Source organism: Myripristis murdjan, chromosome 11, assembly GCF_902150065.1.
Source record: "Myripristis murdjan chromosome 11, fMyrMur1.1, whole genome shotgun sequence".
NCBI lineage: Eukaryota > Metazoa > Chordata > Actinopteri > Holocentriformes > Holocentridae > Myripristis > Myripristis murdjan.
The window spans coordinates 9,332,453-9,359,785 of record NC_043990.1 but is presented as its reverse complement, the minus strand read 5'-3'; the positions used below and the strand labels follow the sequence as shown (position 1 = coordinate 9,359,785).

At 42.4% G+C, this 27,333-nt stretch overlaps 3 protein-coding genes across 3 annotated transcripts; all 3 read right to left on the bottom strand.

Moving 5' to 3' along the window:
• Positions 1-1,026: 1,026 nt before the first annotated feature.
• On the bottom strand, positions 1,027-11,247 carry LOC115367447 (cyclic GMP-AMP synthase). Its single transcript, XM_030063210.1, has 8 exons — positions 11,043-11,247; positions 10,148-10,377; positions 8,563-8,785; positions 7,673-7,803; positions 6,757-6,910; positions 5,629-5,728; positions 4,962-5,084; positions 1,027-1,962 (listed from the first exon to the last, which is right to left on the bottom strand). The coding sequence occupies exons 1-8, from the start codon at positions 11,182-11,184 to the stop codon at positions 1,566-1,568; spliced, it is 1,500 nt and encodes a 499-aa protein (XP_029919070.1). The 5' UTR covers positions 11,185-11,247; the 3' UTR covers positions 1,027-1,565.
• Positions 11,248-13,270: 2,023 nt separating this feature from the next.
• LOC115367448 (elongation factor 1-alpha) lies at positions 13,271-21,203 on the bottom strand. The gene is made up of 8 exons (XM_030063211.1): positions 21,123-21,203; positions 19,802-19,954; positions 18,404-18,583; positions 16,774-17,070; positions 16,279-16,429; positions 14,746-15,002; positions 14,001-14,235; positions 13,271-13,419 (listed from the first exon to the last, which is right to left on the bottom strand). The coding sequence occupies exons 2-8, from the start codon at positions 19,943-19,945 to the stop codon at positions 13,295-13,297; spliced, it is 1,389 nt and encodes a 462-aa protein (XP_029919071.1). The 5' UTR covers positions 19,946-19,954; positions 21,123-21,203; the 3' UTR covers positions 13,271-13,294.
• Positions 21,204-21,465: 262 nt separating this feature from the next.
• Positions 21,466-25,354, bottom strand: LOC115367449 (elongation factor 1-alpha). The gene is made up of 8 exons (XM_030063212.1): positions 25,220-25,354; positions 24,196-24,352; positions 23,408-23,587; positions 22,959-23,255; positions 22,714-22,864; positions 22,356-22,612; positions 22,032-22,266; positions 21,466-21,924 (listed from the first exon to the last, which is right to left on the bottom strand). Exons 2-8 carry the CDS (start codon positions 24,337-24,339, stop codon positions 21,803-21,805), a joined length of 1,386 nt encoding a protein of 461 aa, XP_029919072.1. The 5' UTR covers positions 24,340-24,352; positions 25,220-25,354; the 3' UTR covers positions 21,466-21,802.
• Positions 25,355-27,333: the final 1,979 nt, after the last annotated feature.

Below are 27,333 nucleotides of genomic sequence, written 5' to 3'. Positions count from 1 at the left end.
CTCCACAACCCACCCCTACCCCCAACACACCTCCACAACCCACCCCTACCCCAAACCCACCTCCACAACCCAACCCTACCCCCAACACACCTCCACAACCCACCCCTACCCCAAACCCACCTCCACAACCCAACCCTACCCCAAACCCACCTCCACAACCCAACCCTACCCCCAACACACCTCCACAACCCAACCCTACCTCCAACACAACCCCAAACACACCCAACACATCCCCAACAGCCCCAACAGACAACATGCCCCCAACATAAATAATAAAATATCATTAAAAAATAAAATACACTAAAATACATCTGCTGAGTATATATATATAAACTTTTCACCTTTTAACCTTTGCAGACTATGAAATATATCTGTACAACATATGTGCGTATATATGTATGTATATGTGTGTGTGCGAGTGTGTATTCATGTGTGTTTGTGTGTGTGTGTGTGTGTGTGTGTGTGTGTGTGATAAAAAATAGCTGATGAAGTAGTATTCAAAGTGGATATATATTCATCATTAGTTTAGATAAAAATGAAAAATGAAAATTGCAAATCTCCTGTTAATGTAATAAATCTCCACTACATTATGATGGGAGATGTATTGCTTTAACAGGGTCATTAATGTAAGAATAGTAAATTATGACACTACAAGCTGCAACAAGCAGCAGCTGGGTGAGCCACTAGGTGGCAGTCTGAGCCCTGAAGACGGTCCAGTTTAACTCACAGCACAAAAAAGCTCTTCAGTCACAGTAACATGAGAAAATGTAATTAGTGACTTCTACCTTCACACATTTTGTTCTCTCTTTCTTTCTGTCTCTTTCTCTCTCTCTCACACACACACACACAGAAATTCAAATTATTTGTATATTTCTTTGTTATGATTTATTTCTTATATGCCAAAACATTCCACATTAGCAGATTTTTGATAAAAAGATGAGAAAGGAGATAAAAACTACAGCAGAAGCAAAGCAGCTTGACATGAAACAGGAACTCACTGAGTAACAAACATCGAGCTGCTGCTGATCTGAAGTGAAGGACAGAATAGATGAGAAAACTAGATGTGTGCGAACTTCCTAAATCTTGTCTCGTTCGTCCAGATATTTTGGAAAAAAATCACAGTTTACATCACAAAATGTTTTAAATATTTCTCATGACATTTCCAGATGACTTTTGACAGTAAAGTGATAGATCTGCTTAGGTCTATGGCAATTTCATATTTTGGGAAATAAACTCATCGAACCAACAGATGTGGTGTTGTATTAATCTTCAAGTGAATGCATAGGTTAAACAAGGATGCACTGTTTGCTTTACTGGTTAGATACAGAGAGGGGAGTGAGGAAAAAAACCTGAAATGTACATAAATTTTACGGACATCTAAGTCCTTTTTGCACAAGCCAAATCACATCATCTGCTTACATCTCTTGATTTGTGATTGGTACAGGTTTAATTAAATGGAAATAATGAGGGATAATGGCTTTTACCTAACATCGCCTCATCAGTGTATGTCATTAAAAATATCTCTAATAATTCTTACATTCAGCTTATATCTTTATACCAGCCCCTTACATGAGAAACAGGACAGAAATGAACACTATAGCAAACGGCAGGACGAGCTTCATTAAAAAGTCGGTGTTCAGTCGGCTCTCTGAAGGTGTTTGAGGGCTGTTGCTGGAGGAGGAGGCCGGGCGTGGCTCCGGGCTCAGCGGGCTGCCAAAGGCGGGCAGCGGGGCGGCAGGAGCGGGGGGCACCAGCAGCGGCAGGCCCTCCCTCCTCTGCTCCTCCAGAGCCGCAGTCAGGACGGCCAGCGAGCGGCGGGGGAAGTGATCCGGGGAAAACAGGTTGCAGTCGGGGACGAAGAAGTGAGGCAGGAGGCCGCTGCGTGCGTAGCCCTCTAGCGCCCCCAGCAGGTGCAGGAAGCAAACAGGCAGCAGGTGGCGAGCCCACATGGAGTCCTTGAACCTGAAGGGCCGTAATGAGATGATGTAAATCATAGAAACATGGAAATACTGACTGACTGGCAGATGGAGAGACTGGAACACCACTACTACCATTAGTACTACTGATACTACTACCACTGTGACTGTCACCACTACTGCTACTAGTACTGCTAAAGAACTACTACCTCCATGAGTACTACACCTATACTGTACCTGCTGTACTACTGACTATTACTACTACCATTACTACTGCCATTACTATCAGTACTACTACTATTACCACTGCTTCTACTACTACACTACTACTGCTAGTGTCCCAAGCACTGTGATTGTCAGTACTACTGCCACAACTACTACCACTAAACTACTGTTACCACTAATACAACTATTACTAAAACTACTTTTACTGTTACTACTGCCATTACCACTGTGACTATCACTACTAATTCCATACTACTACTACTTCGATCACAACTATAGCTACGACTATCACTACAGCTATTCCTAATGCCAATACTATAACGCTTCTACTACTACTACTACTACTACTACTACTGCTGCTGCTGTTGCTGCTACTAGTGCCACTAGCCCAGTGACTATCAGTACTACTGCCACAACTACTACAACCAAACTACTACCACTAGTACCACTATTACTACTATAACTACGACCACCACCACTACTGCCATTACTGTTACCACTACTTCTTCTTCTACTACTTCTTCTTCTACTACTACTACTACCACTACTAATAGACTACCATTACCACTATTACTTCTAGGTATTATTATTACTAATACTACTCTACTATCATACCTATGACTATCACTACTATTATTATTGCCATTACTACTACTACTGTTCCTACTTCTACTACCACTGTGACTTTCACTGTAACTGCCACTACTACTATTACCACTATTACTACTACAACTACTGTTGCTAATACAATTACTACTACTATTACAACTGCTAATACTACTGCTATACATATGACAGTGGGAAGCCATTTGACTCTAATCTACTGCTACTATTACTACATCAGCTACTGCTACTACTACTACCACTACTACTACTACCACAGTGACTATTACTAATACTACTAAACTACTACTACCACTATTAGTGCTCCAACTACCAGTGGTGGACAGTAACGGAGTAAATTTACTTGAGTACTGTACTTAAGTACAGACTCTGAGGATTTGTACTTTACTTGAATATTAGATTTCTTTGATACTTATTACTCTTACTCGAATACATTTCCAAGACAAATATTTTTACTCTTACTCGAGTACATTTATGGAAGGCTGAAAAGTACTCGTTACTTTAAGGTCGGCTGTGTTTTTTTTTGTTTGTTTGTTTGTTTGTTTGTTTGTTTGTTTTTCTAAAATACTACTGGACACAAGCTGTGTTTGTCAAAGAAGGAAACCTATCACAGTACACGTTCTCCAATGGGATCCACGTAAAAGCGGAAATACGTCATCCCCTACCCATATAAGGATAACGCCAAAGTAACCACGCTCTTTTGACTCACAACAACTCAAAACAAGACCGCGAAAATGGCGGCAGCAGGTGAAGAAAGAGATGAATCCGCTGACTACGAGTCTCAGTCTTATGATCCTCTTATGATCTCATTCTTTTTATTTGGTTTTATAGGTGTTTCTGCAGGCTTTGTATAACATTGTGGTTCAACACGCAAGCACATTAGTGCAGGTGGTTTCAAAGAGTTAAGTCTCTGAAACAAGAGTTACAAGGTCCTATAAATTGAAAAAATTACAGTAATTCATTGATGTGAAAAATAAGAAATTTACTCTTACTCTTACTTTTACTTTAAGTAAATTTAAAAGCATGTACTCTTGGATACTTATGTACCTTTAATACTTTTTTACTCTTACTCGAGTAACACCCGATCTACAATGAATCACTCCATTCGATTGTAACGGAGTAAATTTTGACCAGTAGTATTTTTACTCTTACTCAAGTACTGGGGTCGAGTACTCTGTCCATCTCTGCCAACTATTATCACTACTACTGACTATCGCTACTACTGCCACACTACTACTACTTCTATCAGTACTATACTTATATGAAAAGTGTTTATTCCATATCCTTCATATCAGATGTCAGTTTCCTCCACTAGTTAACTAGTTGGAGTGTCTTCTGACTTTATTAGTTAACTAATGAGGCTAAAAGTGTTTACTAGTTAAAATAGTGAAAGGAGGCTTCATGTTGACTCCCAAGTTCAAAATTTAAAAAAAAAAAAAAAAAAAGGCCCCATGCGGAACACTTTTCCAGGGTTTTATTTTAACTGTTGATATCCCTAGCAAGATGTATGAAAACATCATCTTATATAGATCTATATTATGTAAGATTGTCATGGCTACCGCTGAGCATGATGTTATGCGACCGTACATGTTTGAAGTGAACCCGACTCCGATCCCGAACCACAGACACCGAACCACCTCAAATCTGTTTATTACAGGATGTTTCAGAATGGTAAGTTATGTTTGTTTAGTATGTTGTAAATATGTTGTGAGCTTGTCTGGGGAATGGAGTCCGACTGGCTAAGTTCACAAGCTTGTGAGCTTGTTGCCTGGGGAGGGAAGGCAGGCTTTGGGCAGAGTCATCATAAAGTAACGGAAGTGCAATCCGCTCGTTTTACAGGGAGAGTTTCAAAAAACAGGCTGTGTGCACTTCTCCATTTATCGCAGGTTTAATGCATGCGACAGTATTTATGTGGCCCCAAGACCTTCCCTATCACGCAAAAACAACAAAAATTGCATTTTTCATGCCTTTAAATAGAAGTATTAGAATTTAAGTAAAAGTATATGCGTACTGGCTGGTGTGTTAACTAGATATAAAGAGGCAGACAAATTAGAAAAGGATTTTTAAGCACCGTATTGAGATGTGGATTGTATGATATTTTGTATATTTAGTGAACAGTTACGACCATCACCAGCCCTGTTATCTTCTACTACAACTACTAACTGCTGATAATTATAGTCTTGAACACTGTCTCACCTGATGGACAAGGTGTGGAGGAAGGCCGTCTTCCCGTGATACGAGCACAGGTGGTCCAGCTCCCGAGGGAATCGATGTTTGAGGCCCTCGATCAGGCACTTGAGGAGCTTCAGGCACTGCTTACTGCGAGAGAGAGGATCAAATAATTTACCGCAGAAACTCTTTGAAAGGGTGTCCAAGAAACCAGTGTTTTATTCCTGATTTATTCCTCATCTCCTCAAACTGAGGTATCCACTTCTTGGAAAATGCTCCAATTCATTTCCTTTAATCTTTGCAATTTTTTTTAAATACAAGCAACCAACATAAACATTTAAACAAGAACCCATGAGGCTGGATTCACAAATGTTCTCTGAAGATATAAGAAATTACATAGTCTTCTTCGTTTTTATTTTCTTAGCGACAGTTAATTTCTTAGGGATTTCTTTAATTGTCTTTCTTACAAACATCTCAGAATAGTGCCTGACTTAATTAGAGTCTCTGTAAAACAACATGAGGAAATTTATGTGTGTTTTATCTCTTAGCAGTCCTGGTTGATTTTCCTCCTTAGCTGCAACCCAAAGTTTTTCCATTTAAAAAAAAAAAAAGTGAAAAACAGACTTATGGCAATGCCAAGTTGTGCTTTTCTTGTATCTCACGCACAGACCCATTACACAGTGCAAAGTCTCACCGGCAGCATTTGGTGGCAGTGCTTTCACAGCAGGTCTTATTGTTGCCATGATACAAGATGATTTTTTTCTCAATGTGAGAGAAAGATATCCTCCAACTCTCTGGCAGAGACACAAAAAAAGAAAAATCTGACGTTAGACAATATTAAAACACACATACAGGATGTTTTATCACCAGCTGAAAGAGGGAGTCAAACTGAAAAATGCTCTAACCTCCTACAGTTTATCCCAAAATGAGGCCTGAGTCATTTTTCTGCTCCTGTCAGTCAAGAGTTGGTAGGAAGATGAAACACACACTGAGTTTGCCCACGGAGCTCCAACTGATCGCCTACTGAGGTTTTCTTTTCACACCCTGGTCATTATTTTGCATGCTCACGTTTTAGCTGCTCCCATTCGATGCAATACTGAAAGCTGCATGACTTCAATCGTTATATTAAAATGATACAAATTTTTATTTACATATTTTTTCCAGTATGTTTTATTTTATCATTTATTTGAATTTACAGTAATGTCATCACCTATTTAAGTGATTATATCATGCGCCAAAGCTAAGAAATATTTAAATCAGATTCAGAAAGACTTTATCGATCCCCGAGGGGAAACTGGGTCAGTCGCAGCTGCTGCAAATCTGCTGCAAATTCTCCAGAGAAAAAAATATATATGTATGAGTGAAATGTTGAGAAATAAAAATGGAAAAATCAGAAATATAAAAATATGTTAATTTGAAATTTGTTAAAAATGTGTGTGAATTATGTACAAATATGTGCAATAATCCTACAATAATTTCACAACAGTATATACAGAAATAAGAAACTGAGAATCTGTGAAAAGTACAGCTATACACACCATATATACAGTGGGGTGTTGCACTATGGAGCTACTGATGTGAACTCTGTGTGTTTTTGGCCATAGTTCACTCAAAAAAAAAAAAAAAAAAAAAAAAAAATGCCTGAATTGACTGATGTTTAGTTTTGGGTTGAACTGTTCCTTTAAGTTTACTTTGAGCCAAGCAGACTGAACCGCAGCTGTACCACTTGTTTTTTGTCTTTTGTTTTTCTCTCTATGCTCTGTCCATCTATCTCACTTTTGCCCACAGACACCGACAGATTTACAGGTAAGGCAACTTTCACCTTTGGCCGCCTCACTCAGCTTCCTCCCCTTCATCCTCTTGGGTACAAAGTAGCAGGGCAAACTTTTGATTTCTTGTCGGTTTTTCTTCCCGAGCCAGTTGTCCACGTCTGGGCCGTTACGGGCGGCGCTCGGCCAGCCCTGTGACGGGTGAATCTGCAGAAAGAACGAAAGAGGGGTCATGTAATTAGGTCATTCAAGGAATATTCCAACGTTTTTGGAAAAATACCCAGCCTAAGACAAGATGTTTGATACTTTTGTCACCTCTGCACGTCCAGTAGTTTGGCTCTAATGGGTAGCATTTCATGTTAGCTTAGCATAAAGACTTGAAATCAATGGGAGTCATTAGCCTATCTCTGTCAAAGTGAAAAAATAAACCTTACAGCCACACTGAAGCTGTCTTATTTACACAGTGTATCAATGAAATATACATCTTGGAATTAAATTTAAAAAAAAAAAAAACAAATGAGTAATTTTAGGAGAAGTTAATTTGTGGTGGATCTTCCTCTACCTTCTGCAGTATTGATCACTGACAGAGGAATAAATGTGTTCAGCAGTGACAGCTACACCATCTAACTTCTCCTAAAACAACTCTCTTTTTTTTTTTTTTTTTTTTTTTTTGGACCAAATTTGGCCAAATTCACAAAGACTAATACTGAAGACGTTTGCTGTACATTTTTATTTTAATTTAGTTAGTTTTGTAAGCACACAATATTGTTTTGGTTTTTTGCCAAAGTCTATTTTTTATTTTTATTGCAATCAATTCAATGTTTTGTTTTGTTTTTTTCCCACACCTGGTTTTAGTTTTAATTGTAGTTTTTGTTAACTGTAATAACCTTGCTCCATGCTCCCATTGTGTAAAGTGTATTGAATGAAAACCTTCAGGGAGTCCTCTAAACAGGCGGGTTAACTCTTTACCTCCAGAGCAGGAACCACGTCCACCGAGATGAGCTCCTCACCGCTGTTGTCATTCCTGACCAGAGACAAAGTGACAGCTGGGGAGCTGACCCGCTTCCTATTCACCAGCCAGCGGTAGCGCTTATCGGTCGCTGCAAACAAACACAAAAAAGGGCAATAAGTCATGATGACATACACCTAAAGAAAATAGCTTTCTGACTGAAAAATTAAGAGTAGCTAAGACATCTCACAAAACCTCCCCTTGCACCAGACTGTTCACTGGTTGCTGCCTTGTACTGTCATGTGTTGGCTATATGTTGTCTGTTGTTGTGTTTGGTTTCAAAAAAGCAAAATGAAATACTTTTGCTAAAAAAAAAAAAAAAAAAAAAAAAAAAGTCACAATAGCTTGACCTCTGCAGCTTTGCTTTCTGCATTTGGTAGGAAATGAAGCTTATTTTACGGTTGCAGAGCTAAATGCCTAAAATGTAAAATGGACTCAGTTTTCTCATTTCATATTTAGGCCTGCAGCTAATTATTATCACCAGCATCTAGTTTACTCTACTCCCAATCATTCTACAATGCATGCCTTGAGTAATTAGATTTTTTAACATTAAAAATGGATTGAAAGGCAGTGACTAAAGGAAGATTTACTTCCATCTCTTCCTGTGGAAGTCAGATGAGTGATAGCAGGGGGGATTTGACTTAATGCAGTGCTGATATTGATAAGACTCAGCTGACAGAGTGAAATGAAGCTTCAAGTTTTACATTTTGCACCAATGGCAGTGAATGGCTTTTCTGCAGGTGAACGAGCCCTGATATCTCCAACTACGCTGCCTGTGTGCAGGAGAACAAGGCATATTGCAAAGCAGGGGTTATTTCTCTGTACAGGTCACAGATGAGCTGCAGCAGACCTCTGTAGGTGGAGATGAACTTGCGGACCAGGCGGTGCATCTCGGTCAGGATCTTGCTGGCCGACAGGGTGGTTTCGTTCTCCAGCAGGAAGGCCCGTATGGGGCTGCGAGTCGAGCGGTATAGATCGATCTGGTAGAAGAGGCCGCCGTCCAGCGTGGTCAGTTTGAGCCGTGACGGAGACTGGAGCTTCAGCATCATGTCAAACTCGTTGGGGCTGTGGATCTGAGGAGGAAATGCAGCAAGAGGAAGGAAAAACAGAGAGCTCCTATTTCAAATCAGGTCAAACTTTCTGTTTTCACACTGTATTAACTCTGAGACACACTTTATTCATGCTGCTTTTTGGGCTCTATCTTTCACACTGCCCTACCCGTTGCCACTACCCGCTACCCGTGAATTACGCATTTAGCAGCTTCCACTATCCCTAAACAGTATCTTGCGGCCACACTACCCGCTATACATTACAACGACTCCATTATTTGTGCCTGGAGGTGTGCCCGTGGGCATGTTTATGCGCTTTCCCTACAATTACTATCTTGTGCACACACGTTAGGGAAAGCGTATAGCGGGTCCTCAGAACCACCCGCTATCCCATTTGGGCTTTAACAAGAGCGCGCCCAGGTGGCGGCTTCAATGCGCGTCCACTTGGACACGTGGACGTGCACATGCGGCTCCACCTCCCCAATTAACTCGCCTATGAAAGCTACCTTGCTTTAGCCTCAGTTGAACCCCTGAGAAAATGGCAGAGATACTACTAAATCGCTACTTCCTCTCTCGGCTTCCTCTTTCGGTTTGAGGATTTAGGATTGCGCATCCTGCTCTTAAAGGCAATGGCACCTGGCACACTGATTGGTTTAACTGGCGTAACGCCCAAAACACAACTATGCATAATATAACGGGTAGCGCAAGTGTTTTAGGGATAAAGGCAGGTGCGCAAGATAGCAACTTTTGCAGGGAACGCTTCTTACGCAATGCTAAATCCCCAAATAACGGGTTTAGGGACTCTGACGCAAGATAGGGCCCATTGTCCCATTGACTACAAACATTTGCCACTTATATTGCTTTTAGTATTTATATAGTGTTTCCACTATGTCACTATCCTGTCTGTCTACTCCTCTGCCAATAGGATGAAATGGTAGGTGTGAGGGAAGTGTATGATTACACAACCTGTGTGTTAACGTGATAATGTGTATAATTATATCTAATGTTTGATTACCTTTCATCTGCAAAATAAGCTGGAACAAGCAGAAATGAACTTTGGTGCAGATTCTTACTGTGTAGGTTGAAAACATAATGTACCTCCCTATCTTAGACAGATTTATTTCAGGTGATTTTTAGATTTATCTCAATCAATTTTCAGATATATAGCCTAGATCTCATCATGTCAGTTAGCAGTGTATTTGATAATTGATTAGTACACACACGAGTGGGTCATAAGTGAAATACTGGTAGCAGAGGGGGCTCAGGGTCACCTCCTGTATATTTAGGCCCCTGTATTTAACACTGATAAGTATTTTTAGTCACATTTAGGACTGTGATAAATCTGTTTTATCATGACAGGTGTGTCTCAGGTGTGTGAGAGCTCACCTTGACCATCTCAAAGTAGCTGCCAGAGTTGAGGAACTCCGCCGACTGGAAGTAAGGCTGTTGGTTGCCGTTCCTCAGGAAGTTCAGCAGCTTGTCCTGGAAGTCGTTGACCAGCTCTGCGGCCCACTGACGGTCTTTCTGCCGGATCCTCAGGTCCTGGGCGCAGAACTTGATCTGGCGGGCCAGCTGCGGGGAAACCTCAGGCTCCTGTGTTGGGCTTTTTCCCTCATCTGGAAAGTTCAAAGAGAAAAATTAGATGCTTAGCTGGTCGTCGCCTTTATAATACTCATTTTTTTGGTCTCAGTTTTACACTAGTTTCCATAAGTCCATTCCTGCACAAAAACAGGCCTGGTTTTTTAGGTTTTCACTCATATCAGCAAGGATTGCAGCTCCTTTGTTTGCACTGAGATACAGCTGCCAGGGAAGTGGAAAATAAACTCCTCAAACCACAACAGGCATTGCAACACAAACTCACAGATGAGCAGGGAGAAAGACTGCGAGGTTGTGGATTCTTCTGCAGGAATTAGTTCCCAGAGAAACGTTTCATCCCTGTGGGTAGTAGATCGTGGCGCATATCTGCGTTATTAGTTTTGGAAAGAGCTGTTGCTGTTTACTTCTCACATGAGCCTTTTTTTTTTTTTTTTTTTAAGTTTAAGCTCCTGTCCAACCCCATCATACTGGGGTGAAGGGACATAGACTGGAAACCTCACCAAATTTCACAGAAATGGTCTATACTTACCTATATCTCTCTCTCTACCTATTGATTTATCTGTCAGTGTATACACAGATATGTATCCAGCCTGTTTTGGGTGACCTGTCCCTTTAAGTACTTTCAGTTTCAGTTACACGTTTTTCCACTGGGAGTGTCATTTTCAGGAGAAGGTGTTGTTGTCACCTGATTGCTGCTGGGCTCTCAGCCTCTGCCTCGGGGGCGACACAGCCAAGGGGCTCATCCCTCCATCTCTGCCGTCCTGACCCTGTGATGCTTCAGGCTGATCGTCCTCCATCAGTTTCACCTCTGTCTCTGCTCCATCCATACTTCACACAGCGACCGGAAAACGCCTCTGGAAGCAGCAGCACCCTCTGGCAGCCCTTGAATGACAGAGGGAAAACAGACAGAGAAAGAGAGAGAGTGACTCATCCTCAAAGAAATCTCTTCATGAGGTTAATTAAAGCTCCACACATCACTCGTTAGTTTGCCTCACCTGTGGTTGTTGTGCTGTGTCTCTGTCTCTTTGTGTGTCCTTTAACTTTCTGTTTCTCAAACATGATGTCAGAACAAAGGCCCTGCCCTCCTCTGACCCGCTGAAAGTCCTGGACTGGATTCATATATGGATCTGGATATCTATCTATCTATCTATCTATCTATCTATTGATGGATGGATAGATGGATGCATGGATATATATATATATAGATAGATGGATAGATGGATAGATAGATAGATAGATAGATAAATAGTCATATATAGTTGACTTTGTCCTTAAATGAGGTCGAGTCTACCTAAAACAATAATAGCTATCTCGCTTAATAAATCAGGGGTGTATTCCAGAAAGTGGGTTTAGTAAAAAGGTTTAATTTAATTTAGTTCTCTGGTTTATGTATGGTCTGAATCCCGTTTAACCTCTATGGTTTTCAGTTACAGAAAAAGAGGTATCTTAAACTCGGGGTCAGTAACTGACTCTACTCTTATCTTCAACAAAGTCCGTATCCAGGCGTTTTTGGAGGGTGTGCTTTGTGTCGGGATCAAAATGTTGGAAGCTTGGATGTTGGTTTGATTTTCAAGGAAAGTTACTGCTCTTATGTGATACCAGTCAAGTCTTTGAACATCTGATTTTTCCCTCACATTTAAATATTAAGTTGGTTAGAATAAAACCTCTGCATGTCCTTTTCATGAGTGAAAGCTGTTGTTGTTTTTTGTGTATATGTAAATATATAACTCTGTACTTTGTGCTCACAGGAAAGCTGCTCTTCCTGTTTATTGAATGTTTATGAGTGTTTATTGCACATATTGTGTAATCTCAGTTTTGGGCACGTCAGCTCAACAACTATTAATCTGTGTCACTCATGATGCAGTTGGTCACACTGATGTAACATGATTCCTATCATTTTGGGGATTACATGTTAGTATTTCAGGCTGGGCTGGTTTGTGGTGCAGCTGCAGACTGTAGTTTCAAAGTGAGTTTTTTTTGTTGTTGTTTTTGAAATAGGCTGTGTAGTCTGAACGTGTTTGAACAGCATTTCAGTGACTGTGTCTCTGGTTACTACATCTGTTGAAGAGGCTGAAATAAAGCCACTGAATGCTGCTGAGCCAAGATCCAAACAGATGTTTAAAAATTAAACCTGAATTCTACTGTATTTTAAGTACAGCCCTTTTTCAAGTGCAAATAACCAGATGACATTACCACTGGATCAGACTGTCAGCTCACAATCATGTGTTTGATCGATGAACCGATCGATCAAAGTTCAAAATTCGATGTAGCTTCCAGCCTAATGAACAGTCAGATTCCACTGCTTTATCATCCAGTGAGGAAATGTAAATCTGGTAAATGTAGAAGTGACGGACAGCAACTCAGAGTTTGTTAAAGCTGCTTTCTGGATCCCCACCCTGGTCTTCTTTAATGTCTGAGATTTTTAATGTTAATAGCTCATTAAGACTTCTTGTGACTTTATTGGGTTTTTTTTCTATGTTTTTTGCAGTTTGCAGTGAATTGCTTCTGCAGATTACAAATACATATTTTCAGCATAATGTCATGATAAACATTTTTCAGGACTATGTGTGAAACTGTTCTCCAGTGTGTCCTATACTGTGAGGATGTGAACATGAGAGATGACAAAAAAAAAATGACATCTCTAGTAAAACACAACGAAACAAGGCTGTTCATTTGGCAATGAATGATTCAAGAACTTTATTGTTTTGGTTTCAACATAATAATCGTCATAATTTTCCCTAAAGCAGACTGATGTTGGAGCAGGAGCCTTCCTTTCCTGCGGAAACTTTTGCGATGGGTTTTTATCAGCATAAGCCAGTCCTTAAGTAGAGAGCTCTGCCTCAGAGGAGACGGTGCGGGGTGGGGGGGGCAGGATGGGGATGGGGCGGCCCGCTGCTGCCGAGACGTGTCTGGTTGCTGGATGTCCTGTGCGAGAATTCATTTAGCCTTCTGGGCCTTCTGTGCAGACTTGGTCACCTTTCCGCCGGTGGAGGCCTTCTTGTCGACGGCCTTGATGACGCCGACGGCCACGGTCTGCCTCATGTCGCGCACGGCGAAGCGACCTGGGGCGAGAGGAAGAGAGGAGTCAAAGAGGCATTTAAAACCTGTCTGTGTGCTGGGGTCGCTTTAGTACTGAGGGCGACATCTGTGGACGTTGTTTAAACGGTAGTACGGGTACAACTTACACTCTTCACAAACTATTTGAGCACAAAAAATACACTAGTTCAACTTGTTTGATTCTCTCATGAAGCCTAAATAAATTGAGTCAGACCAAACTCATCCACTCTGAGGCGTCTTTGTACTTTGCCCAGAAAACTGATGCTGATCAAAAAGTCTGCTGCTGGTTCCAGATGACTGGCCTTTGTTTTTTCAGTAAAAAACAGACATTAGGACAAAAATAGACAATGCGAGGCAGCTTTAAAATCCAGTGTACAGGTGCTTCTTTCAAACTAATCCACTACCTCATGTACTGTGGTCTTTTGAATGTGACCTTTTTTGTTGGTCCATCTTTTCTTTTTTCTTTTTTTTTTTTTTTTTGATAATTGCTGAAAAGGTAACTCAAAAGCTGGTGGTTGCTTTTATCTGAAGTGGCTTTTACAGATTGACCGCTGCCTCTGCTCTGCACCGGGTGGAGCAGACTCACCCAGGGGAGGATACTGGGAGAAGCTCTCCACACACATGGGCTTTCCGGGCACCATGGTGATGATGGCGGCGTCTCCGGACTTGAGGTGCTTGGGGTTGTCCTCCAGCTTCTTGCCGGAACGGCGGTCAATCTTCTCCTTGAGCTCGCTGAACTTGCAGGCGATGTGAGCGGTGTGGCAGTCCAGCACGGGGGCGTAACCCTGAGAGATCTGACCAGGGTGGTTCAGGATGATGACCTGTGGAGAGCAGGGTGAGGGGCCAGTCAAAGTTAAAGGGGAAGTAAACACGATATCTACTGCCCTCTTGGCACAAACGGCCATCATGTATCTACAGGAGGTTGAAAGAGTTATTGATCAACCCCCGGTTACTTTGTCAGCTTTCTCAGATTTCCACCTTATTTTCAAGTGCTCAGCAACAGAGGATGGTGCTACGACCCCCTGGATCTCAAACACATTTTCTTCTCAAGCCAGAAAAGCAACTGTCAAAGTAATATTGTTATTATTGCAGTACTTTGCATTGCAATATATTACCTCCTCTGTTGGATATTTTCCTTAATGAGCTACCTTTATTGTCTCTGTTCTGAAAATGTGACTTAATATTTGAGTCAGTTGCAGTTCCTTCTGGCCACCACTAGAGGTCTATATAACCGGTCTATATAGGGGTCTATAGAGGTCTATATAGAGGTCCACAGATTTCCTTTTTTACTTTACTCCTTGTCTCGGTGTCTCACTGTTCCTGGGACTCACCTGGGCGGTGAAGTTGTCGGCCTGCATGGGAGGGTCGTTCTTGCTGTCGCCGGCCACGTTTCCACGGCGGATCTCCTTGACGGACACGTTCTTGACGTTGAAGCCGACGTTGTCTCCGGGCAGAGCCTCAGTCAGACTCTCGTGGTGCATCTCCACCGACTTCACCTCAGTGGTCACGTTGGCGGGGGCGAATGTGACGACCATGCCGGGCTTCAGGATGCCAGTCTCCACACGGCCCACGGGGACGGTTCCAATACCTGAGAGAGCAGAGAGGTATGATTTTCTATACTCTGTACAGTTTACTCTGTTCGCTTTGACAGAGCTAAAATAACGACTCCCACAGACTTCAAGTCTATGAGAGTTCCTATGCCACCCACAGGAATCGAACCACTGGACTTGTAGAGGTAGAAACGGTATTGAACATCGTGTCTCAGTCTGGGAAATATTTTATCCTTCTTAAAAATTTTAATTAATTTAAAAGTTAAAAATAATCAAGAAAACTATATAAAATGGAAGGTGTGGAAAAGGCACTGGCACATACTGCAAGCAGTGTTGAAGTTGTGGTAAGTTTTGTTATTTCTTCCTTATGTTTTGGAAGATCATCTGAAAAATGTCCATCTAATGTCATGTGCAGAGCTGTGATCTCAGCTTCGATTTACAAACGTCTTCTTAAGAAATGACGATGTTCTTAGGCGAGCCCTTATGTGCAATTCCTCTGTATTTTCTTGGTAGCAGTCTACATTTCTTGCAAAATTCCTGCTAACTACTTTGATAATTTCTCAAAATAGAGCTAGAAATAATAATAGTTAACCTTTATGCTTACTACTACTATACACAATATGTTTTTTTTTCCTAGGATGGCCAAGTCATGACCTGATTGACTTGCATTCATTCAGTCCAGCTTTTCCCTAATCTTAGCCATAACCACCTTATGCCTTACTAACCTTAACCAATAAGCCAAAATGACCACTCAAAATGTATAAAAATAACTTTGCCATCCTTGGGAAGAAAAAATTGTTGTGTACCATTGAGGATCGAGGTATAAATTTTCCAATTTTGTCAAAAAGGTTACATGATATCAAACAATCTAACTAGGAAGTTTCGTTGTAAATGAGACTTACTTGAGACAGAGCTTTATGATAAATAATCTCATGTTAGGTGTAAGGAAACCTATGAAGACTGTAGCCAAATTGTATTAAAATTTGTTTTCATGAAATTAAATACAAGGCCTTGCTTTTCGCTGCAGGGATTTTATGACAGGTGAAGAGTTGTCTTAAAATTAAGGAAAAAATCAAGAATAATTTTGAGAGCTTTCGCTTCAAGAATACCATTGATTTGTAAGTTTTTTTTACATAGATACATAGATTTTCTTACACAATAAAGTTCATAAAATATTTGACAACTGTTTGAGCATTGTCTGTCTTGTTTTTCCTTTTCTTTTTTCCAACACTTAAGTTTTCCTTTCAAACGTTTTGTAAATCCAGCCCCTGGTGTTACATATTACACCTCGTCACTCTATGTTCGTCTCCTTACCGCCAATCTTGTAGACGTCCTGCAGGGGCAGACGCAGGGGCTTGTCGGTGGGGCGGGAGGGGGGCAGGATGGCGTCCAGAGCCTCCAGCAGGGTGACACCAGAGGCGGCGCCCTCCTTACGCTCAATCTTCCAGCCCTTGAACCAGCTCATCTGCAACGAAGGGAAGAAGGAAAGAAATTAAATACACAGAGAGAGATCGAAGGCCAGAGAATTAAAGGAAAGTCAGTGTTTAGGCCTTGAGGAGGGTTTGACTTTGAAAATTCATGCTCATATCTGTTTCTTATCATGTAATCCCAGCCTCAAGACATATCACCTTTAGGCTGAGGGGTGCAGAAATGATATCACAGATTTGGTGATCTACAGGAAGCTGATCTTTGAAACCTTCATGCAGAAGCTAAAAGGAGGGAAGGGTCTCAGGTCTGTTGTGTCCATCCGGGATCAAGCCTGTAATGTTTGAGCATTACAAATACTGGTGCGTATCGGAGGCTGCCCACCTTGTCACTGGGCTCCAGCATGTTGTCTCCATGCCAACCAGAGATGGGCACAAAGGCCACGGTGGCGGGGTTGTAGCCGATCTTCTTGATGTAGGCGCTCACTTCCTTGGTGATCTCCTCGAAACGCTTCTGGCTGTAGGGGGGCTCGGTGGAGTCCATCTTGTTGACGCCGACGATGAGCTGCTTCACGCCCAGGGTGTAGGCCAGCAGGGCGTGCTCACGGGTCTGGCCGTTCTTGGAGATACCGGCCTCGAACTCACCCACGCCACCGGCGACGATCAGCACGGCGCAGTCGGCCTGAAAGACAAGACGAGGATGTGGATTCACTGAGACAGGCGGCGATGGAGAGCAGAATTAAACTACACTTTGCAGAATCTTGCTGGTAGTTCAGCTAAAGTCATGTTTGTGTAGCAAGTCAAGAGGTTAAATCAGTTTTTTGCCATTTTTGGTGAAACTACAGAACAACTTTATATAGTTGCTATAGTGGTTTGTTTGTTTATTTGTTTATTTTTTCTCGCCCCCACTGTTTTCTCTTTTGTTATTTAATTTACGTCTATTTGCACTGTTTACTTTTCTATTTTCACTGTTTACTTTTCTACTTGCACTGTTTACTTTTCTATTTGCACTGTTTACTTGTCTACTTGTTTATTTTATCACCCTTTTCCTGTTTTTCTCTTTTGTTATTTAATTTATGTAAATTAAGAGAGAGCAAAGTTTACCAGAGTCAGATTCCTTGATGTGAACGCATACTTGGCCAATAAAGCTGGTTCTGATTCTGATTCTGATTCTGAGGTCGTACATGATTTAATGAATGAAATTAATCCATTGCTTCTCGACAAGTGTCTTCTCTTTCATTTTGATACTGCATACATTTTCATTTTAATACTGCAAAAACCAAATCTGCCACTCCTTTCATCTTCCCATGAGATGAACCCTCACCCCCAATTTTTCCTTTTTTTTTTTTTTAAGGTGCAACAAGAGTAGAATATTTATGTTAACAAGATTTCAACCACTCTTTCTGATCATCCTTAGTTAACCAAACTATATTTCTCTATGGATGGAAATTGAGGCCACACACACAACAGCTTCAAGTTACATTGCATTTTAAAGGTTATTTTAGTTTCCTGGGCACTTGAAATGTTGATGATTTATAAATTAAATTCCATTTCATTAAATTAACCCTATTTCACCATTTCCCCCATTGGAACTTAAAATGTGAATGTGTTTCTATCACTTTTTGTACTTTTTAAGGTGTCTCTGTCCTGATTCAGCCCACGCTGCTTGTTGTCTATTGTGCTATTTTTAACTTTGCTTTTCATATTGGATTCTTGATTAATGTAAAACACTTTCTGATTTTCTATCTGTGAAAGGTGCAATATAAATAAACTTTACTTAATTATCTACTGAACCTTCAAGTTTCCCTAGACACATTTAAAGTTAATCCTTGATGATCTGGAGGCAGGACCATTCAGCTGCAGATGTTTGGTCTGATTCACGATGCCTCTCTGTAATCCCTGATGTCAACATCTTGTTGTATGTTCTTGTGTGTCTACAACCCTGTTATCTGTGACAACAAGCTTTTGTAAAGGAGATTAGGAGCATAAAACATGAAAAAAGGGTGTGTCTTTACCTGGGAGGTACCAGTGATCATGTTCTTGATGAAGTCCCTGTGTCCGGGGGCATCAATGATGGTCACGTAGTATTTGCTTGTCTCGAACTTCCACAGGGCGATGTCGATGGTGATACCACGCTCACGCTCGGCCTTCAGCTTGTCCAGCACCCAGGCGTACTTGAAGGAGCCCTTGCCCATCTACAGGCCGGGAGGAGATTAAAACACAACAAAGAGAGCAGGAAATGAAATAGGATTTTTTTTTTTTACTGTTACACACTTACAGGAAAGGATTAAACAGTGTGTGAGTGCTGTAATAAAATGATATCCTTTTTCTGCATTGGCTCAGACCTGACTGAATCATTTTTAGACCATCAGAACCAAGAAAAAACAAATTTAGACAATAGAGGAATTTTCCCATTTGATCCACAATCCCCCTCTCAGTAAGATTCAGCCTGCAGGAGATGTTCAGCTGATAATTCAATAAAGCATTTTGCACCAGCTGTCGCCCACCCTTCTTTTTTCCTTTGCCACCCGGGCCACGTTCCTAAACAGGCGCTCACCCTAAATAGCAAAGTGACAGTTACATCAGATCCTGTGTGGCAGTAAACACCTCTGCATTCATCAGACTTCACAGCCACAGCTTTGGATGTGGATTGTAAAATAACATAACTAAATTAATTAATTAACATAAATACATTTTTTTTTTTTTAATTACAGAATTTGATTACACTTCCCCTCTCCTTTCACCCATATCACTTGTACAGTTTAATGAGTAAATAATATTCCTCTAATGTTATTTGATTTTACATATGTATTCTTGGTATTATTAATTTGTATATACCGTATCCTCCAGTTAATTGCTCTGCTACGTTATTGATACAGGTAATAAAAAGGCAGTATTTAGGCTCATGTAGGCTAATGTGTCTGACTAGTAAACTGAATATTTCCCGTATTTTCCTTAAAATTAAGCGCATCGTTCAATTAAATTTCCTACGCACCACCAGTCTTATCCTCCATCCGGTAAAGTGTGTTGCACATTATATGAAAAATGATCAGCTTTACTTCAACATAGTGATGTAACACTAAACATATTTTAAACGGGTTTTCTCAGTCTATTCTACACTTTCGCAATACAACATTTGTTAAAATGTTGTTCGCATTATTATAACTGGACTGATGAATGCCGTGATTTTTTTTTTTTTTTTTTTTTTTTAATACTAATTGCAGCGTTTTGTGGGGCTGGTGGTGCTGCAGTGCACAGGTTTGGACGGCAGGTGGCAGTCGCACAGCAGCGGCGGTGCGGCTCTCCTCACCACGCCCGGTAACTGCGCCTGTGACGCCGCGCTGCGCCTCCTCGTCCCGCCCGTCTCCGGCCACAGAGCCCAGACGCTGCGGGTCCCACCGAGCCGGACTCACCTCGGCGGCCTCCTTCTCGAACTTCTCGATGGTTCTCTTGTCGATTCCGCCGCACTTGTAGATCAAGTGGCCGGTGGTGGTGGACTTGCCGGAGTCGACATGGCCAATGACCACGATGTTGATGTGCGTCTTTTCCTTTCCCATTTTAAGTCACTGGTGAACAAAAAACAGGACCAGTAGCGCAAATTAAATGGGAATAATGTGGCTCCCTCAACACATTAAAACCCCCCTTTGTTAGATTGCACTGCACTCATTATTTTATTACTTGTGCGTAATCATTTTTCTAAAGATATTCCTCTCTTTAGTGCTGAGAGATATATTTTGCTTAGTCTACTATTGTCTCTGTGCACTGACTGGACAACCTGTAATACAAGAATTCACTATTTGGGATCAATTAAGCATCTATCTATATCTAAATATCTATCTATTGTCTTCCAATAGAAACCGTTATGTAATATTCCAAAACATATGAATACTAACAAAGATATGCTTATCTACTTGTGACATTACAAGTCATTTAAATGGCATGCCCCTGTGCCCGTGCATTCAATCATCCCTCACATTTTGCTGCTCGTGCCACCGGAAGGCGAGCATTTTTCCCCCTAGGATGGCCAGGTCACCACCTAATTAACTTAACATTTATTCTCTACAGCCTTTCCCTAATCTTAGATATAATCTTAACCCGATAAACTGAAATGACCAGGCAAATGACTTCGCCATCCTTGGGGGAAAAAAAAGAAAAAAATGGCGCACCGGCAGGGGGGTGGGGGGGTGAGTCACGCGCCATGTGCTCAGTACCGGCATCCATGTTGAGTCTGCAGCGCAGCGCCGCCATGTTGTCTGCCGCAGACGCGCGCACCGAGCCCGTGCGGCAGGCAGGGCATGCGCGTTCACGCGGATAGGAGCGACCCATAAGAGGAACAAATAAAATGGGCAATTCCTTATAACGCCAAGCTCACCCAGCTTTTAAAGACCTTCAGCCAATATTTAAAAAAAATCCTGGGATCATTAGTTTCTCCGACAAAGTGGAATAATGAAAGCACATGGCATGCCTGTCTTTTGGATTTTAAGAGCCAAGAGGTGAGCTTTGCATGCTTTGTTGGAAAATAGACACTAGGTTGAGACAGGAGTACCTGTTTAAAAAGCGAGCCATTGAAGTGCTAGAGAATGACTCAGGATGTTAGAATGCAGCACAAGGAAAAGAAAAGCCTCTCATGCCATAGGATTTTTCCTGACAGCTGTCCTAATATTCCCATCTGTACACCTCAGTCCTGAATATGGAAAGACAAAAATGACAAGATCAGAGTAACATTTCACTAACCTGTGGCCAGACAGCTAACGATGTCCCCTGATTTACACTGGAGAAAAAGGACAGAATATGATCTGTCATGGATTTTTATACTGAGGCGCAGGCGGAGGAGGGAGGGCTGTGCATGCTCGCTCTGTGCTGTCACACTGAAGTAGGGGTGCCATTGGCTGCCAACGTGCAACCCCGACCAGGCGATTGGATATGGGGAAGCGCATCACCACACACAGATAACATGGTTAAAAACAGCTGCAATCCTGTCCTGCAGCTGACATGTGAAACGTGTCTGCGACTGAAACACTAACTTCTCCCACTGAAAGGAGGGAAGGGAGGGAAAAAAAAGGATAAGGATCACAGGTTCGTCTTTCAGTATTTCAACAACTTTATTTGTTACCAGCAGCTTTCTTTCCAATTTATTTGTGGCATCAACATCAAGATAGTTCTAACCATTCATTTCCAACTTAAAATTTTAACTGAAAAGAGGCACTGTCGTCTTGTGATTCAGGTAAGACGATGCCACGATGAATTCCTTTCCTGCGGAAACTTTTGCGATGGGTTTTTATCAGCATAAGCCAGTCCTTAAGTAGAGAGCTCTGCCTCAGAGAAGACGGTGCCAGGCGGGTGGGGAGGAGAGGCGACGGGGTGGCCCGCTGTTGCTGAGGCAGGTCTGGTTGCTGGGTGTCCTGGGTGAGAATTCACTTCTTCTTCGCGGCCTTTTCTGCAGACTTTGTTGTCTTTCCAGAGACCTCCTTCTTGTCAACAGACTTGATGACACCGACAGCCACCGTCTGCTTCATGTCACGCACGGCAAAACGTCCTGAAGGAGAAGAGGAAAAGCCAAGGTTAAGCTTATCCTTTTTTTTTTTTAGAGTCAGACCAATAGCAAAGTCTTAGCCACCTCCTGTCAGGTGTTTGGTCACTTACCGAGGGGAGCGTAGTCTGAGAAGGCCTCCACAACCATGGGCTTGCTGGGAATCATCCTGACAATGGCAGCATCTCCGGACTTCACATTCTTGGGGTTGTCCTCAAGTTTCTTGCCGGAACGACGGTCAATCTTCTCCAAGAGCTCATCAAACTTGCAAGCAATGTGAGCAGTATGACAGTCCAGCACGGGGGAGTAACCAGCGCCGATCTGTCCAGGGTGGTTCAGGATGATGACCTGTGGAGAGACCGCTGAGATTAACACATTTGTCCTTTTGATAACACAAGATCTGCGATGGAACTGGGAACCAGTTTACAAACACTGACCTGAGCGTTGAAGCTGCTGCAGCCTTTGGGAGGGTCGTTCTTGCTGTCGCCAGCCACGTTTCCACGGCGGATCTCCTTGACAGACACGTTCTTGACGTTGAAGCCGACGTTGTCTCCGGGCAGAGCCTCAGTCAGACTCTCGTGGTGCATCTCCACTGACTTCACCTCAGTGGTCAAGCTGGCGGGGGCGAATGTGACGACCATGCCGGGCTTCAGGATGCCAGTCTCCACACGGCCCACGGGGACAGTTCCAATACCTGAGAGAGCAGAGAGGCATGAATTTCTGTACTTCAATTTGCTTTAAAGGAATACTCTAACAAAAGTAAGTTGTGGTCAAGGCTCAGTAAGTTATTCTTACCGCCAATCTTGTAGACGTCCTGCAGGGGCAGACGGAGTGCCTTCTCAGTTGGGCGAGTGGGAGGCAGGATGGCATCCAGAGCCTCAAGCAGGGTGGTTCCGCTGGCATTGCCGTCTTTGCGCTCAATCTTCCAGCCCTTGAACCAGTTCATCTATGGCAACAATTTGGAGTCGACATTTAAGGGCTGTTGGAGGGGGGATTATACAAGAAATCTGCACTGTAGTATAGGCAAAAAAGCTGCGCACCTTGTCACTGGCCTCCAGCATGTTGTCTCCATGCCAACCAGAGATGGGCACGAAGGCCACGGTGGCAGGGTTGTAGCCGATCTTCTTGATGTAGGCTGTCACTTCCTTGGTGATCTCCTCAAAACGCTTCTGGCTGTAGGGGGGCTCGGTGGAGTCCATCTTGTTGACACAGACGATGAGCTGCTTCACGCCCAGGGTGAAGGCCAGCAGGGCGTGCTCACGGGTCTGGCCGTTCTTGGAGATACCGGCCTCGAACTCACCCACGCCACCGGCGACGATCAGCACGGCGCAATCGGCCTGAACGGGAAGAAATTAATAGTTTAATTGTTGTAAGCTCAAAAGGCAGTAAGTTGCTCCAACACGAGTACAAGGTTTTATCTTTCAGCCCAAAACTAGATTTAACAAGCAACAGCCAGAACATAAGACAGACCAAAATAAAATGTCTTTACCTGGGAGGTACCAGTGATCATGTTCTTGATGAAGTCCCTGTGTCCGGGGGCATCAATGATGGTCACGTAGTATTTGTTGGTCTCGAACTTCCACAGGGCGATGTCGATGGTGATACCACGCTCACGCTCGGCCTTCAGCTTGTCCAGCACCCAGGCATACTTGAAGGAGCCCTTGCCCATCTAGAGGGGGATTTATTATAATTGTAATTAATTCAGCAATTGATCATGTGATTTGTTCATTAGTTGAACTACAATGGTTCTCAAATGCTGTAGGCATAACCCTGGGGGTGTGGAGCAGTGTGGGGATAGTGTGAGATTTTTAATGTTTAACAGTCATGCATGGCTCCTAAAATGATTAGCCTACATTAATAAGTTCAACAAACAGTCATTTGACTGAGGTTGTTTGTACCTTTGTGTATAGGCTTTTATCTACCACTTCACTGTTACAATGTATTTGACTACATATGTATTTCAAATAGGGTACATGACTGGAAAAAAGTCTGAGAACCACTGCACACCAGTTTAACTCAATGACAGACGTCAGTCTGCCCAACAATGTGAAACAATCTTATCTAACCCGGGTCCAAGAGCCCCGAGGCCTCCACTGAACAAAGTGCACAGTCATCACCATCATCAATGCTTGCCTCGCTAAGCTCCGCCCCGCCCGGCGCGCACCCGACACCCCACACCCAGAGCCGGGCTGAAGGGTCCGGAGCGCTCACGCTGGCGCCGCCATCTTTACTTTAAACTTCGACTCGTTAATTAGCAAAAATATAAATCAGACTCACCTCGGCGGCCTCCTTCTCGAACTTCTCGATGGTTCTCTTGTCGATTCCTCCGCACTTGTAGATCAAGTGGCCGGTGGTGGTGGACTTGCCGGAGTCGACATGGCCAATGACCACGATGTTGATGTGGATCTTCTCCTTTGCCATTGTTGTGTAGTTTCTGTTTTAAAAAAAAAAAAATTACAAAACAGTCCCAGCTGTTAGTCCCAAACTGTCCCATGAGCTTCAACATGACACGAGCCAGACGTCACCAGCGCCTAACGGTCACGGCATTTTCAAAAACATGTGACATTTCAGGGCTCAGCTTGAATCCTGCTACTCCACTTTTTTTCCCCCCCTCAGTGCGACTCATAATTCATAATCTGGCATTTAACACCGATTATAATCCACATTAACGGGAGTTCATTGATCAAATAGTCGGATTAGTGTGTGACACATCAACGTGTGGAGGCTAACGCGGCTAGCCGGGGCTGCTAGGCCTCACTCGGCCACAGGCCAAGCGGGACACGTGTTACTTCCCGGGCCACGTCGTGTAAAGTTACAGCAAAGACTTCCCAAATATCCAGCAGACACTATTTCATCCAGACACCTGTCGCTTGGAAAAATGACTGTACAGTTGTTTTACCCGGGGAGGCCGGAGGAAGTTAAAGGCTTTCCAGCATCCAGCTTGTTCGCCTCCTTCCCCCCTTTGTTCCTTTTCATCCATTTTCCCCCTCCTCCTCCTCCTTCTCCTTCTTATCTTCCTCAACTCACTCACTTCAATTTGCTTTATTTAACTCGGTGTAAACTCATTAAAAAGTTACAGTCTTGACACCAACAAGTGGGGCGTAATCCGTGTCCAAAAAAATCCACATGTACGGATTACATAACTGATGAGCTACAGAGAGAGAGAGAGAGAGACGGGAAAAAGTTGCGTTTTTAAGTTTTACGGGTGAATAATTACGGGGAAATCTGGCTAAACTAGTCCAAGACGAGGCCCCTATTGCGGTTAGCTGTCCACACAGTGTTAAAGAGGTGAAGTACTCACCGGTGTTGCTGGTTTCCACGGCCAAGCTGCTGCCCCTAGCCAGGTAACAGAAAGAGGAAGTCTGATGCTCGGCTGGCAGTTTTTATACTAAAGTGGGAGGCGACCGGGCTCTGCGTCCCCCTCCCCGTCCTGACCCGCAAATCACACACATTCCTGCAAAAAACGTCACCGCCTCGTATGAACAACGGCAAATCCACTAATACACATTTTCCCCATCATCAAAAAAAAAAAAAAAAAAAAATCATTCATTTTTTTGGTCCATCCAAGTGGTGTTGTTGACATAAGTTGGATTTACTTGACTGTTTTGTTTTTGTTTTTGTTGGGTTTTTTTTTTTTTCACCTTCCACCCGTCTCCAGCTTTCATTGATGATCAGCTGATTCCATTCTGACTTCCTTTGGAGAAAAAAAAAAACAAAAACACTGAAGGGAGATGACACCAATACCACAGGGAAACTAATAAATGGGGATTAAGTAGTGACACCACATGATGGACCCATTATTCAATACCACATGACCGGTTCCCTAAAAAAAAAAAAAAGATCCAAAATCATACATTTTTTTGGTCCGTCCAAGTGGTGTTGTTGACATAAGTTGGATTTACTTGACTGTTTTGTTTTTGTTGTTTGTTTGGTTTTTTTTCACCTTCCACCGTCTCCGGCGTGCCCCGGTTTCATTGATGATCAGCTGATTCCATTCTGACTTCCTTTGGAGAAAACAAACAAACAGAAAAAAAAAAAAAAACACTGAAGGGATATGACACCAATACCACAGGGAAACTAATAAATGGGGATTTAGTAGTGACACCACATGATGGACTCATTATTCAATACCACATGACCGAGTCCCTACAGAAATATCGTAGGAATTTTACAGTAATTTTCAGGTAGGTAGGGTAGGTAGGTAGATACTTTATTCATCCCGCAGGAAATTCACATTTTCTTCAGCAGTATCCACAGATTACAAATGAAGTAAATAAAAAAAAAATAGAAATAAAGAATAAGATCTAAGTATAACAGAATAAGATCTGAGTACAACAGAATAACCTTAGTACAACCCAGTGTGCAAAAAGCAATGTGCAACAAAAAAAAACAGAAAAAAACGTGTGCATGGGTGTATAAAATGTGCATAGAGGTAGGTCAATGTGCAAATTTAGAAGAAAAACAAAAGTCTTCACCCTGTTTGCATAGCATACTACCCGCCCAATTAATTATTAATGGTCTTAAATTTAGTTTAATTACATTATGTATGCCTTCAAAGTAGAAATTGTGGGCATACAAAAGCACTAAGCTGCACATTATATAGGTTATAATAGGCCACTGTTACAAATATACATGGGAATCTCAAACCTCAAACACACACCAGTGAATATAGCCCAGTGCTGAGTTTCTTTATGCATAATTCAAAGACACAGGCAAGGTCATTGCAGCACAAAGCTCAAAGACCCCTCTCTCCCCCCCCCCCGTCCCAGCCGCTGGTGGTGTCCTGAGGAGACTCATCAGCCCTAACCAGATTATCTAAATCCTGCAGATTGGCATTCAAACAGTGTCAAGTCTGCCGAAGGACCCCCTACCTCACTGGTGTGGCATTCGCATGAAAAAGAAATGCATACAAGGGCATTCCCTGCATCAGTGTCAACAACCACGGTGAGAAATTAGTATGAGTGTGCTCTTCTACTGCCGCTGTCAGAGAAAATGATTAAAGCATCTGTGAAAATATACAACAAAAAGCCACTTTCCTGTTGATGCAATACACAATTATGATCTTTCTTTGTCACACCTGAGAACTGGCCTGTGCAAATGTAGTGATGGAAGAGACATGAGAGACTGTGAATCATTCATCCCACTGAAGTAACACCAGGGAATAATTGGAATTGATTTAAAAAATTGTTAAAATAGTGTAAAATAAGAAGGGAATCAGTGTGTTTTGTTGTGGGGATGCTGCCTCGGTGTCAAAAGGTCAGAATCAGGGAGTCTGGGTTGTCTCCCATCATCGTGGCAGGATGCCCAATATAGCGGCAGCTGGCTGATACTCTGTCCCACACACACGCACACACACACACACACACACACACAGATAAACACACACATACACACACACAAGTACACACTGCTCAG

What these genes read in the sequence shown, in the direction of transcription:
- LOC115367448 (XM_030063211.1), bottom strand. Translation starts at nt 19,945, where the DNA reads ATGGGAAAGGAAAAGACGCACATCAACATCGTGGTCATTGGCCATGTC. An exon ending in TGATCACTGGTACCTCCCAG is followed by an intron (nt 17,071 to 18,403) that starts GTAAAGACACAC and finishes CTTGTCTTTCAG; the next exon opens with GCCGACTGCGCCGTGCTGAT. An exon ending in CTCCCAGTATCCTCCCCTGG is followed by an intron (nt 13,420 to 14,000) that starts GTGAGTCTGCTC and finishes CTCTCGCCCCAG; the next exon opens with GTCGCTTCGCCGTGCGCGAC.
- LOC115367447 (XM_030063210.1), bottom strand. Translation starts at nt 11,184, where the DNA reads ATGGATGGAGCAGAGACAGAGGTGAAACTGATGGAGGACGATCAGCCT. An exon ending in GTTCATCTCCACCTACAGAG is followed by an intron (nt 7,804 to 8,562) that starts GTCTGCTGCAGC and finishes GTTTGTTTGCAG; the next exon opens with CGACCGATAAGCGCTACCGC. An exon ending in CTCCACACCTTGTCCATCAG is followed by an intron (nt 1,963 to 4,961) that starts GTGAGACAGTGT and finishes ACGGCCCTTCAG; the next exon opens with GTTCAAGGACTCCATGTGGG.
- LOC115367449 (XM_030063212.1), bottom strand. Translation starts at nt 24,339, where the DNA reads ATGGCAAAGGAGAAGATCCACATCAACATCGTGGTCATTGGCCATGTC. An exon ending in TGCTGGAGGCCAGTGACAAG is followed by an intron (nt 22,865 to 22,958) that starts GTGCGCAGCTTT and finishes TTGTTGCCATAG; the next exon opens with ATGAACTGGTTCAAGGGCTG. An exon ending in GCAGCAGCTTCAACGCTCAG is followed by an intron (nt 22,267 to 22,355) that starts GTCAGTGTTTGT and finishes GTCTCTCCACAG; the next exon opens with GTCATCATCCTGAACCACCC.